This window comes from Physella acuta, unplaced genomic scaffold (assembly GCF_028476545.2).
Source record: "Physella acuta isolate Inbredline_101_S28 unplaced genomic scaffold, ASM2847654v3 ptg000095l, whole genome shotgun sequence".
In the NCBI taxonomy this organism is placed as follows: domain Eukaryota; kingdom Metazoa; phylum Mollusca; class Gastropoda; family Physidae; genus Physella; species Physella acuta.
In genome coordinates, this window is record NW_026731615.1 from 28,788 (window position 1) to 48,325 (window position 19,538).

General features: G+C 35.1%; 1 protein-coding gene across 1 annotated transcript; it reads left to right on the forward strand.

The window, feature by feature from the left end:
* Positions 1 to 5,567: 5,567 nt before the first annotated feature.
* Positions 5,568 to 19,245, forward strand: LOC131929790 (keratin-associated protein 10-5). The gene is made up of 8 exons (XM_059286175.1): positions 5,568 to 5,725; positions 6,182 to 6,361; positions 7,980 to 8,067; positions 8,908 to 9,018; positions 15,216 to 15,325; positions 15,968 to 16,055; positions 17,976 to 18,152; positions 18,600 to 19,245. The coding sequence occupies exons 1-8, from the start codon at positions 5,636 to 5,638 to the stop codon at positions 18,860 to 18,862; spliced, it is 1,107 nt and encodes a 368-aa protein (XP_059142158.1). The 5' UTR covers positions 5,568 to 5,635; the 3' UTR covers positions 18,863 to 19,245.
* Positions 19,246 to 19,538: the final 293 nt, after the last annotated feature.

The window sequence follows — 19,538 nt, forward strand, 5'->3', positions numbered from 1 at the left end:
TGCGAACTAGATAAACGCTTGTAAAAACGTGTTGTTGTTTTCGTTTTTTTTTTAATACTAAAAACTTTAGCATGAAAATAATTCAGAAATTTAAATTTTTTATAATCAATGTTATAAAAGTTGTACGTCCAGACCACTTGAAACTTTGTTTTTTAGCTTAAGTAACAATACAATTATTTTTAATCAAGCCTTTTGTAAGACAAACATTGATTGGCTGAACAGTGATCGATATTCTGAAACCCGCTCTTCATAAAAAAAAAACTCACAGTGATTTGTACTCAAAACTTTGCCGATACAATTTTTAAAGATTAGACATTTTCTTTTCAATTTCTGTGATAAATATAAACAATTATGTATTTTTGTGTGTGTGTGGCTTTTTTATTTACTTTGATAAGCTACAGAGAATGCTAAACACACCAATTACACCCAATCTTTAGAAAATTCCAACAAAAATCCAACAATTACAATTTATGACGATATTTATTTTAAAAATATAGTATATGATGTTTACATAATTTATTTGGCCTTTCGAATAATTTCGAGAGTATTCTCGGTAGTGTTTATTAAAAGCGTGTAACAGGGCAGACAAAAGCATCAGAAAGCAAGTTAAATAAAAGCTTGTAAAATGATGTTTAATTTTAGAGAAGAGATGGGTTGTGTCATAATTGTGTCATGTCATAATATTCTACAATGTAATTTTTTTTTCTCAATATTTTAAAAAAAATTTATGTGTAAACGTATCTAAAAAAATATCTACGTCGTATGATTATGTAATTTTAATGTTTTTCTAATATTGTTTTAGCATTATTTCTTATGTTATAACAGAAAAAAACTGATTTTATTCAATGGTTTCAAGAGATGTAACTAGCGATTAATTGGTTTAATATTTGAATATACATTTAGAATTTAATCAAACATAATAATTAGATCTTAGATTTAACTGTGGAGAACAACACAGATTCTTAAAGTTATGTTTGATTGCGTGTATGGCGAGATTTTTGTTCATGTATGTCTAATGAAACACCCTATAAAACTTTGCTATTAAGAATATGTTACTCTATATTTTAATTAATATTGGAAAATATACCTTTAAAAAAGCTGTTTAATTTTAGGAGATGGGATGGAAAATAATAAGAAGTCTGCTGTGTCAACATCCGAATTTTTTGTGTTCTTACATCTGCATTTTTCTTTAGATTTTTAGATTTTCTGTACCTACATATTTACATTTGTATGTTATGTTGATGTTGTTTTAATAATATTTTTACATTGTTTCCCATGTTAAATGTTTTCGAGTAGGCCTACTTAAATTTAAGCAGTTACAAAGATTCTGAACAGATTTAAGGTCTGTAGTTTTGTAAGTCGTGCAGACTATCCATAATTATATGTATTCGTTATTTTGACAATAGTTTTTGACAAATTACAAACGCGACACTTAATGTTAAAGCTAATTTGATTTAACTAATTCCATTTTAAAGATTTGTGGTGCTAAAATGTTGAAATACAAGTTCCACAACTCACACGACAAACGTTATACATTATTTTTACAGTTCTCACTTTTAGACAGTGCTGAAACATAATAGTGATACAACATTACTTCGGCCACGGCGTATGAAAGAATAGTGCTGTCAATACTTCTACGCCAATACGTCTGTAAGTTCCCTAATGTCTGTCATAAACTCAGTAACATCATACGGATTCCAGTTCTGGATCCGAACGTGAGTCTTTTGGGTTATTAGCCCTACGCTCTACCTTGAAACCACACCAGTCCATTGTGGTGATTATACAATGCCAATTATTTACTAAAAGGCATTGTATGCAATGAAAGAAACACGTCTAGAAATGGGGAAAGGATTAATGGATAAGCGATAATTTGTATTGTCTCTGCAACTATCTTTTAATAGGTACTAATACATCAAAAAATGTATCAGCAACAGGTTCCTTATTGTCAATTTTTTATTGTACTTCTTGTAAATTATCCGTTATCTATTTTATTTTAAATTGAATGCATATGTTCATTAGTCCACAAAATGTGTTGTCTTTTCAAAATTTAAAATATCTATACTAAAAACGTCTTTTGTTGTTTTATTTCTTGAAACTTGAATAAAGTTCGTGTTTTTAGTTTTACGCTTGTTTCATTCCTGGAGTTACTTAATCTGAACCAAGAGAAAAGTATTAGATACAAGCAAGTAGTGTGATGCGCATATGGATGTTGAAGTTTTAGCTAACACACCAACAATCAACAATATCGAATACTTAAAAACTATTCATTTATTTTACTTTTTTTTTAAAACGCATACTAAGATAAACAGTACAAAATTATGTCTAAAAACAATCAATAAAATGAGAAAACAGTTTTATTCGCTTTAAATTTACAAAACAAGATTCAAATTGTATGCTTTTTGAAGACCTGCTAAACGATTATTAGAAGAAAAATAACTGTATTGTAAAAATCTTTGGACTATAAAATATAATAAAGTAGACTTTCGCCCACAGCTGCCATTTTCCCACATGAAAATCGAAGCCATTTTTTTAGCCGTAGTGTAGCCTCGCTTTTCGTACAAACTATGTCAACAACTCTTTACATCCCCCTCACGTTTTGAAATAGATTCGTACATAGGCCTATAAATGTAACGATTGTTTACTATCTAGTACATGGGTTCCCAAACTGTGGGTTGCGATCCCCAGGGGGGTCGCCAACTTGTAGATTAAACCTGTTACGTACTTCTACGACTGATTTATCTCACGTAACACTTGGATTCTTTCGGGGTTGGTTTCTGGACTGATGAACTAAATGAAAACTATAAAAAAGACTACTAGAAACAACACATCTTTATAAACTCGCTATCTAATGTGTAGGGTGAAATTATAAATATAAAGAATTCCTGAATCTAATAGAACTTTTAATCAGTACCAAAATCTTCTAAAATGTAACGAGTTTAATTAATAAAATACAATGTAGAAAATATATAATTATGTAGAAAATACAACTTACAATTTCATGAAAACTTAAACACTTCTTACCACGACTAACACTTGATAAAATGATACCTAAGTAGGTCACAAGCGCTAGCAATGAAACAAAAATCGTAAAGAATAATCTCTGAAGTTCGGCTTTACTAACATCACTAGAAATGGAATACAGAAGAAACAACGCGTACTGTGCAAAGTTGTTCTCAGTCATGAGTCTATGAAACTTTCTAAGCTAAAACATCATTTTTAGACGATTCATTCAGAACACACAAAAAAATGAGTTCTTTCATCGGCAAGAAGATAATTGCAAATGCCAGAGATTTGATCGAACAAGAAGTTTTTACCAAGGAAGTACAGCATTAGTGCAAGCTTCATATAAAGTCGCATTAGAAATTTTCAAGAAAAAAACGAAAACTCACACAGTAGGACAAAACATCAAATCAAACCCTGCATGTTGAAGATGGTGAAATTAATTCTTGGCATTCCAGTGCAGTAAAGATACAAAAAATATATCTGTCTAATAATACTATTCCGCGGCATATAGCAGTTATGTCCGTAGATGTTCAAGAACATATTTTGAACTAAATCAATCTTTCACCATTGTTTTCATTTCAAGATGATGAATTAACAGACGTGAGTTCGTATACGTAGTTGCTTGTCTTTGAGAAATATATTCATTCAGATGATACCAAAGAAGTTTTGTTTTGTTTTGGTTTTTTTTTTTGGGGGGGGGGGGGTTGTAGTGAACTTGAAACTACTACAAAAAAGTGAAGATATTATAAAGAAAATTAATAAGATTTTTTTAAACTGGATGATTGTTGATGAGGCATTTAATTTGATAATAAAAGAAGTAAATTATATTAAATATGGAACCCTCAACACCCTTCTATTTTTAAAAAAATGTGTGCAAAGACATGAATTCAGATCACGAGGTTCTGCTTTTCTACACTACAGTACGCTGTAAAGGAACAGTTGTGAATCGTATTTTTTAACTGAAAGATGAAATCATTGTGTTCTTGGAAGTGCAAGGGAAACAAACTTTAACCACAAAGAGTGGTTGGAGAGAGTATCATACCTAGCAGATATATTCGAAAATCAACATAAGCTTAATCTGAAGCTTCAGAGAAAATGAACGAATATTATCAAAGCTGTAAAATTGGCGAAGAAAAATAAATCTTGAAAATATTGTCATGTTTGAGAAACTGTGCATTGTGGTAGATGAATCTGATTGTGAGATAAATAAAAACTTGAGCTGCAAAAAGAAGAATCTGGGTTAAATGTAAATCAGTTTCTGCTTCCGTTGAGCCAGCATTCCCGATGAATTAAAAGATGAATTCTTAAATTTGCGGAATGATTCCGAGTCAAGTACAGTGCTAAATGAAAAACTGCTCAAACAATTTTAGTGTAGTCTTCACCATTCATATCCAAACGTGAGATTGATTGCCTTTTGAGTTTTAGTTTCTTTTGTGCCTACATATCTTTGCGATAATAGATTTTTATCATTTTTCCATTTAAAAACAAATCAAAGAAATAAATTAAATGCTCGGAATGAAATGAGGTTGGCATTTAAAAAACTGAAATGCGAATGTTGAGGCTAGTTATAAATAGCATGTAATTTCACTCATCGTATTAAAACAGTTATTAAGAATAATTCAAATTAAAAAGCTACGACAAAATACTATTTTAGTGCTTATTAATTTCATTACTAATTTTGTCTCCTTTATTCTACTAGACTACCAGTTATCTAGTTAGATAACTGTAGTTATCTAGTTAGATAACTGTAAGTTTCGGGGGTCATCCATAAAAATAAAACACGTCTGTCACTTATCGTCACAAAAAACCAGACCCCACATTCATAAAGACGTCACACCTCAGACGTTTTTGTCTTTGAAAACACAGATTTCGGCTGAGCATGTGTCTGACCTTACTATCTCTTCATATGCTGAAGTCACAGCTGAACTCTACACCTACCCAACTCCACTTCACCAGCCCAGTGTTCCGCAAAGTCTCAGACAACATGTTTTATCGTTTAAAAAATAGATTTCAGTCGAGCATGGCTCTGACCACACTATCCACGGCATTTGACATGATGTGTCTTGAGCTCGTGCCACCTGCATGTAAGCCTATTACACTAACACCTTAGCTATCTAGGCTGTGTACGCCAATGATGACTTTTTGTGCACTTTTTGTGGGTGGCACGGGTTCAAGACGCAATTCAAATGTTTTTTTTTCACATTCACTATAAGTAAAGTCATTGTTCTGACCTTTCATAATTGATGTGGTTAATCTACCAATGAATATATCAATAGATAAATTAACGTCTTTAAATTAGTTTATGATTTGCAATGTGTTTAGAAAAGAAAGTTGTTTTCTACCCAAATACTATTTTACAGCTCTACACATAGTGCAGATTCTCTCCTGTAGCCAAACGGACAAAAACAAATTCAAACATGTAAACAAACTTGAGTTTTAGTAGTATATAGATAGATAGGGGTCGCGGGTCATTTAATTTTTATAAAAAGGGGTCTCCATTCGAAAACGTTCGGGAACCACTGATCTAGTACATTAAACAGCTTTACTTTAAAGTGAGATATATTGTCATATTTAGCACTCTTCTTCAGTTTATGTGTGGATAAAGTATAGGATTTCGTCACATTTAGAATTTATGATTTATATATTTCGGAACGAAAATACAAAACGTATGAAAACTATTATAATTCTGGTTACCTTGGTAACGATGGGGCTGGCAGAGAAGGTAAGTAGATATTTTGTTTTAGATTTTTCTTACGATTAACCGTAACTGGATCATTGCCATTTTAACAGACAAAAGCAGTTACAATAAATAAGTTATAAATCATAATCAAAAGCCTAACTTTTGAGTGTTTAAACACGAATGTTATTTATTTTATTTTTAACTTTCTGGTTCATGTTTAAGATTAAGGTTCTTGGAAGAACTCAAAACTGTTCTGTTCATAAAATATATGATCGAATGTCACATTAATTGTTAGTAAACATAATTGTAAGATTATTATGCTATTCTATAAAAGTTAGATAAAAACTGTTATCTAAAGTATTATCGTGGTTTTTTTTTTTCAGAAACGAATGAAATTTTTTTTTAAATTACTATAATTCAAAATAAAATCAATCGCCTAACAGCTCTATGAAAATCTTTAAAATTATCGCTGGTGTTGTTTGGCTCTCTTGATTCTAGCTGGGCATTGATGTGACGTGGACATGTCCGAGCTTACCCCAGACCTGCATCATCCAGCCCTCGCAGACCGTCAAGGTGCAAGACGAGTGCCGGAGGGATGAGGACTGTCAGCTGAGTGCTAGGTGTTGCTACATGGGCTGTATCAGGAGGTGTGTTCTACCTGACCCCTGCGAGAAGGTGGTAAGTAGTTCAAGGGGTGGGTGGGTCAAGGGGTTCGTATGTGGGGGCTCATTCGGTGAGTGTTTTAAGGGTTCATGTGGTAGTTTTTCGGTGAAAGGAAAAACGTTACAGGAAAAAAAAAACACAGAAAAAAGTCACAGTTTTTGCTAGGAAAAATAGTCACAGAAAATAAGTCACAAAAGAAAGATTTTATCGGAAAAAAGTCACAGAAATATTCTAAGAAATATTTTGATTTCATTATTAATAATTGTACAATTTTGGTGTTTATTAATGTTCTTAGTAATTTTCTTCAGTAGCATATTTATAAACTGTAAAAGCATTATGGTTTATACCAGGGGTCTCCAAACTTTACAGTCCGAGGGCCGCATTAGCTATCAAATTTTAGTTCGGGGGCCAGTTTCTTCAAGATTCAAGGCATGTCTTTGATTTTTCAGGGCAAAGTTCCTCAGCCATCACCAACAAACAATGTTTCCTTTGACAAAAAGATCTCCGCGGGCCGGATGAGAAGACTTCGCGGGCCGCATCCGGCCCGCGGGCCGTAGTTTGGAGACCCCTGGTTTATACCAATAATAAGTTAAAATACTGTAAGATAATGTACATAGCAACGTCAACATAAGTTACGTATTTAGTTAAATACACGGTGGAAAACTATCATAAAATAAATTTAGACTCATCATTGTGTTTGCTAAGGTTTTTAGCCATAGGCTTTATTTTGGTCGGCTTCTCCTCTGCCGGCTTTGTCCGTACATATTGTGTTTTGTTTACGTTTTGCGTCAGTCACAACTTTTGAACCGTGTCGGCTTTCTCTTTTGATCCTAGGTTTTGTTACGTAAAGAGCGTGATAAATGTGGGCAGTAAAGGTGGTTGAACTATTGTTGTGATTAGTTGAAGACAGCAAGTCACATTAAATTTGTATTTATGCCATTTCACGCTAATTTAAAGTTAATATTTAAAAACCAAGATTGAAACCAAGAAGGTTCTAACATCATATTAAATTCTTTAAAATATTATGTGAAAAAAATTACATTTAAAACCTACAAACTTTATACTCAAATCTTATATGTGTTATAAATATTACTATATGTATACAAAGTACGCATATATATCTAAAATGATTACATTACTTTTAATTAATCGCGTTGATTAGCGTAATACATATAAGTATTAACAAATTCTATGTAAACATACATTTGTGACTTTTATTCGTGTGACTTTTTTCCTGTGACTTTTTTTCCTGTGACTTTTTTTTCTGTGGTTTTTTTCCTGTTTTTTTCCTGTGACTTTTTTTTCCTACAATCAGTGGGTTCGTGTTTTTGAAAGTTGAAATTACAAATGTTACGTTATGTCTTGTTAGTTATCGATACGTCCCTAGTTAAGATGTATATCGAAGTTATGTCCCTTGTATACTCAGTGTTTACAGTATAGCTGATGTGTACTGTGAGGGAAAGGACGTGTCGTCTGAGCTGTCTGTAAATAAGAATAAGATACTAAGGTTAACTCGGGAGACCTTTGTTTAAGTAATGTAACAACTAGAAAATCTGTACCATTCGTTTTTTATAATTAATATTTGCGTTACATTTTTTAAAGGTTTTATTTAACATGTTGTGTTCTGACGTAGGTGTGTAAAGAAGGCTACGCCTGTATCTCTAGAGAAACTGCATGTGCAGACAAACCTTGTCAAAGAGAGGCTTCGTGTGTCCCTGAGAGTGAGTAGGCCCTATTGTCAAAGTTCCATTATTCGAACGTGATTTTATCCTACTATGGTTATGCAGTAGCAGATGGCATGCTGTTCAGAGGCGTAGCGAGGAGGAGGGGGGTACATATGTCCCCTGGCGCCGACCCTATGGGGCGCCAAAATGGGTTGGGAAAAAACATAAAAGCTCATTTTAGCTGCAGTTTTGCATTATAAATATTTAAAAAAATACATGGGGGGGGGGCTTATTGAAAGTTTGTCCCCTGGGCGCCGGGAATGCTCGCTACTCCTCTGATGCTGTTACAAAACTGTTGTGTCTGACCAGTGACCAGAGATAGACCAGATTTTTCCAAACACTTCCTATATTGTATCGCTTTTAAAAGCCTATGAAGACATTTGTTTGTGGCGTGTTTTATTTATTGCACTGGTGACTTAATCGCCAGCAGATTTCTTTTAACATAGAGCCAGCCAAAATTAGATACCCAACAGTCTTTATCGAAGTTAACAAACGTGTGTCAGACTTATGTTCACTGATTTCCGGCTACAGTTCCAGTGTTTCTTCCAGACGTTTTTCTCCGGGGGGGGGCACTTGAAATTTTCGGGGGGGGGGGGGGCGGTAGACTTTCTTCGGGGGGGGGGGGGGGGGGGGAGGGCGGACACTGTTAAAAGTATATATTTACTATATAAATTATATAAATTTCATTTATTTGGGGGGGGGGGGCGGTAAAAAAAATTCGGGGGGGGGGGGGGACTTGCCCCCCACCCCCCCCCGAAGAGATGCCTGGAAGAAACTCTGTACAGTTCACCTCCGTCCGGCTAGAGGTCACTATGTAAAACAATGGTTTATTTGTAGATGACGTCAGATGCGCGCCGCTCACGTGCGTCACGGAATTCTGCCCCGCTGGTTTTGAGAGGGTCATGGACAAGGGAGGCTGTCTGACGTGTCAGTGTCAGGCTAAAAAAGGTGCGTAACGTTAAAAAGTAAAGTACCCTCTTAAAGGCTAAAATTGGAGATTCCATAAAGTGTCGGAGCTGGGGGGGGGGAGCCGCCCCAGGCGGGGATCCTGAGGGATACCAAAAGGGGTGAAGATTTAAAAAAAAACCATCGTTTTAAGCTAGAGTATTATATTTTAATAAGCAGTTAAAGTTACGAAAGTAGAAAGCGATAAGGATATACACATTGATGTAACTGTTTTCTGCTTTAATTGTGTAACGTAAAGAAATGACTGACTAGAAACTGACGTAATTGCATTATATTTTAACTAGCTTATACCCGTGCTTCGCTACGGTGTGGATATGAGTATTACCGCGAGTGCGGGTCACCGAATTGGGTCGAAAATTTCTTCAGCGCAACGCGCTGCGCGCGGGTGTCGGTAGCACTTTGGTGTGAATATGGATATTCACGAAATTAAAATTACAGAAAAAAATGTGATCTGTCGCTCTCATGAACGTCCACCCAGACATCTCTCCTCCACAAACCCAAAGCGTAATTTAAACCGCAGCCAAACAACACGTTTACCCGGGCGTCCGCGCCTATAGCGATGACGGACTGACACACTACCAGCAGCGTTATATTATAGACTAGCTGCATACCCGTGCTCCAGCACGGTGATTTTTTTTTAAATGCACCACCTTTGGAACAGAACAAAACTAAACACAAACACAAAAGAAAACACAAAGGCAAACACAAGTACACAAAAACGCAAACACAAATGCAAATGCAAACGCAAAAAAAGAACACAAATGTAAACACAAACAGAACGCGACCACAAACACAAAGAAAAACACAATTCAAACGCAAACACAAATGCAAACAAAAATGTAAACACAAAAGTAACACAAACGCAAAACAAACTCAAACGCAAACACAAACGCTTTATCAAATGGCTTTATCAATTAAACGACCGTATGTTACTTTTTATCAAAATAGTCCCGCAAAAACTGCTTAAGATATTTCATTAACATTGTGTACACATGCTCACAAAAAACTGCTTAAAACGATAGATTACAAATCAGTTTTTATTTTACAAAATAAATAGCTGTCTACTATTATTATAGGCAGATTTTAAGTCTCACATTAAAAATGTGTGCGCAATAGTGTTTAGTCATGAAACTGCATTATATTACAGATTTAAAAGTACTGAAAAAAAAAAGCATAAAAAATATTTTAATAACAAGCTTATATGTAATAATTCACTAAAAAGAAGAAATATATAATAATGTTACACAAGCTATTTAAATAACTATAAAGAAAAGCGTGGTCCTCTTCCGAAATATCAGTAAAGCTATTCAATATATTATATAATCATCTCTACAGTAGAATAGAAACTGGATTTCCATTTGCTTTTATAATTATTTTTTTAAATTGAATTCTAGTATAAAAGTTTTAATTTTCAAAGAGAAAAAAAAGGACTCCTTTGCTTACGTTATGTAACTTTACGGTAGATGAACACAACACATCCCTTTTTCACCCACAAAGTATACCCCAAGGCTCACCCTCACAATCCAAACCCAATCACTCAACCCACACCATCTACGCGATTCACCATTCCACACACATACACAATTGAAACCCACACCACCTTACACAGCTCGACAACATGAACGACAATTTTACGAACTCACCCAAACATCCTATACTGCACCTTCACACACCACCCCTCAAAAAATACACTACACCCTCCAATATACACAAAACACCACAGTCCACGCACCACATGCGTCTGTGACAAATTTACCACTGGGTAAAGGGAAAAAGACACTACTGTTGCATTTAAAATCTGCTTTTAGAAGCTTAGATAAAATTGCTGGGAGATTACCCAGACTTTCTGGATCCCTCCACTACCTGCAAGGATTTCCTATTTTGGACCACACTTGCTATTTGGTTTACCCGGTACCCACTATGTTCTGCACAATTCCAAGAAGACTATCAATCGATGAAAAACGTGTGTAGGCTAGTATATTTTTGTAATTTTGTCATAAACTTTAACACCCCCCTCCACCCCTGGTTTTGTTTCCTGTGTAAAAGACAGAATTGTGGCACTATTGCTTATACAAGATTGAAGGAGAGCTCTGTTGTATAAACTAGGTACTTTTGCATAAACAAGCCTTAATGCCGCGCTCATTACTTTTGCATATACATTACAAGCCGATGCGGGGACCCAACCCCGCTGAGGGAATATCAGCATCAACTGACACATACACTGACAAAAAAATGCTGGAGTGATCTCCCCTAAACTTTCTCAAATATTGTTATATAACATTACGGGGGATGGCAACTCGGGATATAGACAATATTGCCAATCTATTTTTAATTACTTAAACATTTTAAAGTAGAATGGAATCTCGTAAAAAAAATTGCACACCAAGTGTACGCCAAACAAAATGTGCATAATAGTACGGAATATTATTAGTACTTTATAAATTTACATGCGTTTTGTGAGAAATCGGAAATAGCGAAAATTACTACTTCCGGTCAACGGAAATTACTAGAATTTGATAGAAGGCAGAGAATCAAATCTTTTACGTGTGAAATTTTATTTATCTATCTGAAATATTACTCAAGTTCTAGTACTTTTGAAAAATTGAAAGGAGAAAACTGACAAGTTTGAGACGATTCGGTCAGTTAGAAGTGCGCGAAATTTTGCAAGGCAGTTTCGATCAATGACGGACGACAGAGGAAGCAAGTTAAATAAAAGCTTGTAAAAATGCATGGAAAACGTTCCTAAATATTAGTAAAGGTATCCAATAGATAATATAGTGACCCATACTTTTCTTTATAGATGTTTAAATAGTAGTGTATTATCTCTGTACTACTAAAACTCAAGTTTGTTTACATATTTGAATATTTATTTGTTGTTTTTTTTTTGTTTTTTTTTTGTCTGATTGGGTAATGGAGAGAATCTGCTCTATGTGGAGAGCTGTAAAATAGTATGTAAGTAGAGAACAATTTTTGTTTTCAGACAGACTGTTATTTGAAAATTTATTTAAAGACGTTAATTAATGTATTGATTTATTAATTGGTAGATTAACCACATTAATTTTAAAAGTTTAGAAAAACGACTTTACTTTGAGTGAATAGTGACGTCACATGATTTGTTTACTTTTCAGTACAATAAATGGCGGCTCCAATACAAGATTTCGTATCTTATTCAGATCTTTAACGCGTTATAAAGCTAATTTTCTGTCGGCTATAACTTTAACAATACGTCCGTTTGCTGTTTTTATTACGTTCCAACACTTATGTCAATTTTCAACTGTCTTTTTCATTTAGTTTTACAATAAATTTCTCTAGCTCTACAATCTGTCCAAGAAAGTTATTTATAGATCTAGAATCTAGGTCAAACCAAAGATTTATTAGTTAAAAATACAATCCAAAAAAAAAACTAGACTTAAGCAAACCAGTCGTAGATCTAGAATATAGATAATTCTATCTAGATTTAGATAATAATGAGTTTCTATATACTAAACTATTTTAGACCTTTATTATTTTATATAAATCTTTGTTTGTTTAGCTATGGAAAATGCTAATTTGGAAATGCTCGATCTAGGGCCCATTTGCGAAACTTAAGATTCATACTCGGCTTCTATACCGCTAATTTTGCAAAATTATAGACTTAACTTAAATTCTAGATCTAGCTCTATCTAGATATACTAAACTATTTCAGGCCTTAATATTTTACTTTATATAAATCTTTGTTTGTTTAGCTATGGAATAGGCTCATTCGGGATAATATTAAATTTGAAATGTTCGCTCTAGGGCCTATTTGCGTAACTTAAGTTTCATACAAGGATTCTATACCGCTAAATTTGCTTAGAATTGTAACTTTCCAGATAGGTGAGTTGATAGTGTAATCGCTAACCGTGTGTGTGGTACGGGTTCAAAACACATCTTGTAAATATTAATATTTATTTTTGTTATTTTTTTTATAGATGTGAATGATAAAGTTGTCTATTGGGACTCGGCAGGACACGGGGCAGGTGAAGTAGAGTTCACCTGTTTCTGTGTTCTTGGCATATGAAGGGATAGTGTGGTGAGAGCCAAGCTCGGTCGGAAACTTTTTGTAAACGATAAAAAGATGTTGTCTGAGACTTGGCGGGACACTGGGCAGGCGAAGTAGAGATGGGTAGGTGTAGAGTTCACCTGTGACGTCAACATATGAAGGGGTAATGTGGTCAGACCTATGCTCAGCCTATGTTGGTGTCAGTGTTTCTTCCAGACTTTTTTCTCCGGGGCAGGGGCGGTAGACTTTCTTCGTGGGGAGGGGAGGAGCCCTCACACTTTCACCTCCCTCCTCCCGAGAAGAAACTCTATTCGGTGTTTTAAAAGACAAAAACATGTCTAAGTTGGGGGGACACTGGTCAGGTAAGGTAGAGTTGACCCGTTTTTATGATCTCAGCATAAAAAGGGATAGTGTTGTCAGATCCATGGTCAGCCGAAATAGGTGTTTTTAAAAGATTAAAACGTCTGAGGTGTGACGTCTATTTGAATGTGGGGTCTGTTTTTTTTTGCGACGATAAGTGACAGAGGTGATGGTTTTTTTTTATGGATGACCCCCGAAACCCACAGTTATCCAAAGGATGACGGGTAGTCTAGTAATATATTTAAAAGAAATCATTTATTTTCTACTTTTTGGCGCATTATTACATATTAGCTTGTTATTAACAAGTTTTTATGCATTTTTACTTTCTCGTATATACAAAGTATAGAGAAAGTCTTGCAAATTTCGGCGTTTTACACCTCCCTGAGTCGGAAAAACATAGTTTTGCAATCTTTTCCGTATGTCTATCTGTGTTTGTGTGTATGTGTATGTGTGTGTGTGTGTGTGTGTGTTTATCTGTAAACACGATAACTTAACTACCGTTACAGTTATGTTGATGTAATTTAATATATACGTATTATATCAAATTCGTATATTCGTCTCAAATTTGGGCGATTTCCGATAACCGGAAGTGGAGCTTTTTCTACTTTCAATGTTTCAAAAGCCTGTAATTTTAGTACTATTTTAGATAGATAAATGAAATTTCACATATAAGTAAAATATACCATTCAATCAGTGGCGTAAGCGAGGTCGGGTGTCACCCGGTGCGGCACTTAGTGGTGTCACCCCCCCCCCCCCCCCCCCAGAGGCGTAGCGACCCTTCCCGGGGACAAACTTTCAATTTTCGATTTGCATCCCCCCTCAAACTTTTGATTTGCCACCCCCGGCCCCTCAAACTTTCGATTTGCAACCGCCCCCCCTCAAACTTTCGACTTGAACCCCCCCCCCCCCCCCTTAAACTTTCGATTTGCACCCTCAAACTTTCGATTTGCACCTCTTAAAAGACTATTTAAAACTCGAATCATTCACTTAATTAACTGGAATTATCATTTTTCTCTATATATTTTGCTATTTTTTGCCTCGGTGTCACCCTCTAAATGGTGTCACCCGGTGCGGTCCTCACTCCCCCCCCCCCCCCCCCCCCCCGGCTACGCATTCGCTGCCTTCTATTAAATTTTGAGTAATTTCCGTTGACCGGAAGTAGAAATTTTTGCTATTTCCGATTTCCCAAAAAACGCATGTGAATTTAGAAAGTGCTAATAATATTCCGCACTATTATGCACATCTTATTTGGCGTTCACTTGCTGTGCAATTCTTTTTGTCTACGAGATTTTATTTTATTTTAAAAAGTTTAAGTATTAAAATGGATTAAAAATCATGTCTATATCCCGAGGTTCCATCCCCTGTTGTTTTATATAAGAATATTCGAGAAAGTTTAGGGGAGATCACTACCGGTTTATTTCGAATGGAGTCAATTTTGTGCAAACAATATATGAATCCACATAGAAAAAGGATTTAGGGGACTTACAATAACAGTTATTATTTCAATTACAAAAATCAATTTTTTTTTTGGTAAATTATAAAAAAATTGTGTCACCCCCCCCCCCCCCCCCCCCAACCTCATACATGGATTAACACATAAGTTATTACGATTCTCAACCAAATCGTTTTCCTCAGGCAAACATGTCAACGTTTACTTGATGTAAACAACCCCCCCCCCTTTATTTTTGCTTTAGTGTCAACCCCCTAAATTGTGTCACCCAGTGTGGTCCACACCCCCCTCCCCCTCGCTACGCCTCTATCATAGAGACTGTGTTAACATGTTTGATTTATCAACCAGACTGTGGCCCAAGCTGTAATCTGTTCTGCTCACACGGACAAGCCGTTGACACTGAAGGATGTCCCGTGTGTCGATGTAACCCAGAGCCCGAGAATCCCTGCACCAACATGGTTGTCATTTTCTTCTAAATTAGACCAGGGGTCGTCTATAAATAACCCTACATCTCACGGGGGTTATAGAGTTTCAGGCTTTGGTGACGATGTGTGACGAATCAGAATGTATCGAGCATTTATATTTATTGTGTATTTTTAATAACAAAAAAAAGATAAAACATGTTAATGAACTCAGAAAAAAAATTACAGTTATTTAAAAAGTGAACTGAATTTCGTGACGTACTTTTAGATGAGGGTGAGAGGTTTGGGGTAATTTTTTGGAAATAGTTTGACAAAATGGGTTGTGGGATATAAATACTTTGTTGTTGTTATTCATCGACACCGACGGAGTGGCCTAGTGGTAGAGAGCTGGACTGCTAACCTGTAAGTCTCTAAGTCTCTGAGAATCAGAGTTCAAGTCAAAGCGGCTGGACATAGTGCTGACCACACTATCTCTTCATATACAGAGATCACAGAAACAGGTGAATTCTACCGTAGACATTCAGGTTAGAAGTGAACTTTATTACTACTACAACTACTTTATGGACACCCAAACCCTCTCTTTACAAAATTTCAATCATCATCATTAATTTGTGATTAAATGAACTATTGAAAAGGTATTTAATTCGTGTCCGTCATTAATCAATTATGTTTTTTTAGACTTGCCCACAAGGACAACAATGTCGATTTATTAAAGAACCCACCTGCGAAAAAGCCCCGTATAAACCAGCTGTTATGTGTGTGACAAGTAAGTCACGTGCTCAGTTGCTCTTTATTTTATTGGTTCTTTAGTGATTTGTTAAATTCGGCCTGCGCTTTTTATGATTTTGGTGTTTATTGATATTTAGAGTTGCATGTTTAATGTTTAGGCTTTACGTTTAAGGGTTTTGGTATCTTTAACACCAGATAAAACAAAACAAAAACTTGCGTGAAAATTGGTTAACAATTAATGTATTTGATGTTTTAAAAAGACAAAAGGTTTATTGTGTAACGTTTTTTAAATATTTTTATGAATGTTAAGTGGACCTGTTCATGTATAAAAATTCAGGCACCAAATACGCAAGGCGTGCCGGGGTGGGGGGGGGGGGGGGGGCTGTGAATAAAAATTATTAATTAGCATTTCAAATAAACTGACTTATATAGTAGGCCTGTATATCTTTATACCAACTTAGATATCAATCATGTAACATTTCATCATTATAAATAATAAGCAAAGTGCACAAAATACTACCATCTGACATATGGTTCCCTTCAAAAGCATTAAGAAGCCCTGTTGTTGCTTACACAAACAATACATATTTTTTGGCAGGCCTTTCAGTTTCCCCTTCATTTCTGCTAATATATTGCTCTGTTAATAGAATAATATTAAAAGTAAGGCTGCTCAGTGTTTTTTTAGATAGAAAATGTAAACACTATAGATAGTTCTACTACTAAATATTAAGATGAAAGCAATGGTGAATCTAACTAATCTAAGTAGATTTAGATCTAGAAACAATTTTGGACTAAACTATTATGGAAGGGGAGGGGGCTACATTTTATTTCAAAGTCATCAGTTCAATAATTCTAGAGATAAAATTTTTTTTAACAATCGTAGTATTCTAAAATTTAATGTAATTACTGCACTTATATGGAATAGTTAACTATTAAACTAGGAAAGACGAAATAAACAATGCTACAATAAATTGAAAGTATGCTGTTAACCGCTGCGGTATTATAATAGTTGAACCCAACACTACGAGAAAGTAAAAAAAAACAATGGCGGAAAAGCGGCTTGAAATATCGACAATATGTTGAAAGTTTAATCAGTCCATGTAAATAATTAATAACATTCACCAATACAAATTAAATTCTATCACACTTTTTAACATCTTTTTGATTTAATTGTGCATTCCTTTTTTTTTATTTTGGTAATCGTAAATTAAATACAAAGAAGTTTTAAAATAGGCTTGATAATTTTTTTGTAAATGTTTTTTTAAGCGGGTAGCAATTACCCATAAGTGGACACTAAAATTCAAATGGTTTAAAGCAGCAGTTTATTATAAACAAAAGGAATATAGATAATAATATATAAAGCATTTAACTTACCTACACATTGTTAAAAATCCATGGTAATCCACGAATGAACACAAAATCCTGCTTTGAACTTGAGCCGGGTGCTCCGCGACATTACGCAAAACTAAGTATGCGTTCGTTTCTATTTCTGCGATCCGATACCAGACTTTAAGTGTTAATTAAATTATAACAGTTTTATGGTAAATTGGACGCCTGTTCTGAATATATAATTTTGCCGGCTGTAAAATCATTTTTTCATGTAAACAAAGCATTTTAAACTTTTAAATCTTTAATTTTTAGCATTAAATTACATTTTACAGCGTGCAAAGTCATATCCTCTTAAAGGGCTTCCATTCTACTTTCTATATTCGTTTTTAGTAATTGCGTATGTATTATGGTATCGGATCTCCGAGCTTTGCCGCAACCCGCCCAAATTTTTTACGCGCAGCGAGTTTTTTTTTTTTTTTGGCTCACTGAGTGAGTATGGGAAAACAAATAAATGAAATGAGGTTGTTTTTCGTATTATTATTTTTTTTTTGGGGGGGGGGGGGAGGGGTGTGGGGGTACAACATGTGACAACTTTATTAGTAAAAAAAACAAACCACGTTATGATTAGGACCAACAGTGTTGTATGACAACTCGTGCAGTCTCAGAGACAGGACGACCGTAGGACTTCCGGTTTTAGCAGACGACCACAAGACGGAAGTCGACTGCTACTCGCAGCACTGCCCGGACGGCACAGTCTGCACGACGTTGGGCAGGAACATCTCCAGGTGTTGCTGGCAGCAGACACGTGAGTTGACAGGAGGAACATTCTGGAACTTTCTAAACCTGTTTCTTTCTTTTTCTCAGATTAATAAAGTATTTAAATGGTTTTAAACTAAGTAACAAGATTTAGACCTTGCTGTCGTCTGTAAAATACTGTCACGGACGGCTGCTTTCACGGGGCAGAAAAAAAAAACTCTCAAAAATCGCGAGTTACGGATTGTGTTTTAAGGCAAATATTTTTAGTTGTGACGACCTCATTAATTGGGAATCACTAAAACAAATATAATAAAAGCTGTGGTCGCTTATAAGATTTTTGACATATTTTAGCGACCTAAGCTTTTAAGAAATAAAGCATATTAATTTTATTTTCTTATTTTCCGTGCACTTAAAAGCTTGTTTCTATAAAGGATTTGTTATATTTATTTTATTTTAAAAACCAAACATAAGCTTCTAATTTTACTTTGAACAACAGAGCAGAGCGTTCTGACCCCTCCCAAAGCCGGTGAGTGCCCCCAGGAATACATGACCGACTACAGCAACATGAACCGGTCTTGTGAGATCGACGCCCAGTGCCCGGATGACCAGAAGTGCTGTCTAAGACTGATGCAGCCTGGGATGGTGCGATTCTACGGCTACTGCCTGCCTCCCGTTCATAAAGTTCTGGAGTCCTCGTCTAAAGCATGCACGGGTTCTTCCGCTTTGTCGACTGTCCTACATTTGTTAGGCTACTGTTAAATTTAAATTGAAGGGAAGTCACTTTTAGCTACTCATAAGGGTCTTAATTCTACGGTTTAATTTCATTTTTTTAACTTCTTGGGTTTGTCTTTAAAAATAAGTTACTCACCTCTAAGTGTTTAATTCTACATAAAGGTTTCATGAATATATTTTTCTTATTCTTAAAAACCGTAAATATAACTTTAAGGAAATTCACCACTCTCATCCCCCCCCCCCCCTGTTACTTAACATGAACCCGTTACTTGACATATACTGGCTATTATAATATTGTTATTATAAATATAAGGGCTGTAAAATCAAGTTTCACATCAATTTTATGTTCTTATAGTTTTTAAGACACATTCAAAATAAGAGATCAACATTATTTGTGTGAATACTACCTACTAGCCCAGGGGTCGGCAACCTTTTGAAGCGGAAGAGCCAAAAGTTACAATTTTCAAAATTTTCCTGGCTTTAAAGAGCCACTAACATTTTTTTTATGTCATATATTTTATTTTTTTATTAAGATTATTAGTATTTGTTTAAGGAGCTGGAGAGCCGCATCTTGATATCAAAAGAGCCGCATGCGGCTCGCGAGCCGCAGGTTGCCGACCCCTGTACTAGCCTTCTGCTAAATATTAAGTATCATTCTTTTTATAAGAGAAGTCGCCCTGATTACTTAATTTTTTTTTACAAT

Bases quoted from the DNA above. Each gene is read 5' to 3' on its own strand.
- LOC131929790 (XM_059286175.1), top strand. From the start codon at position 5,636: ATGATTTATATATTTCGGAACGAAAATACAAAACGTATGAAAACTATT. The intron at 5,726-6,181 runs GTAAGTAGATAT...TCTTGATTCTAG, and splicing joins CGATGGGGCTGGCAGAGAAG to CTGGGCATTGATGTGACGTG. The intron at 15,326-15,967 runs GTTGTCATTTTC...ATGTTTTTTTAG, and splicing joins AGAATCCCTGCACCAACATG to ACTTGCCCACAAGGACAACA.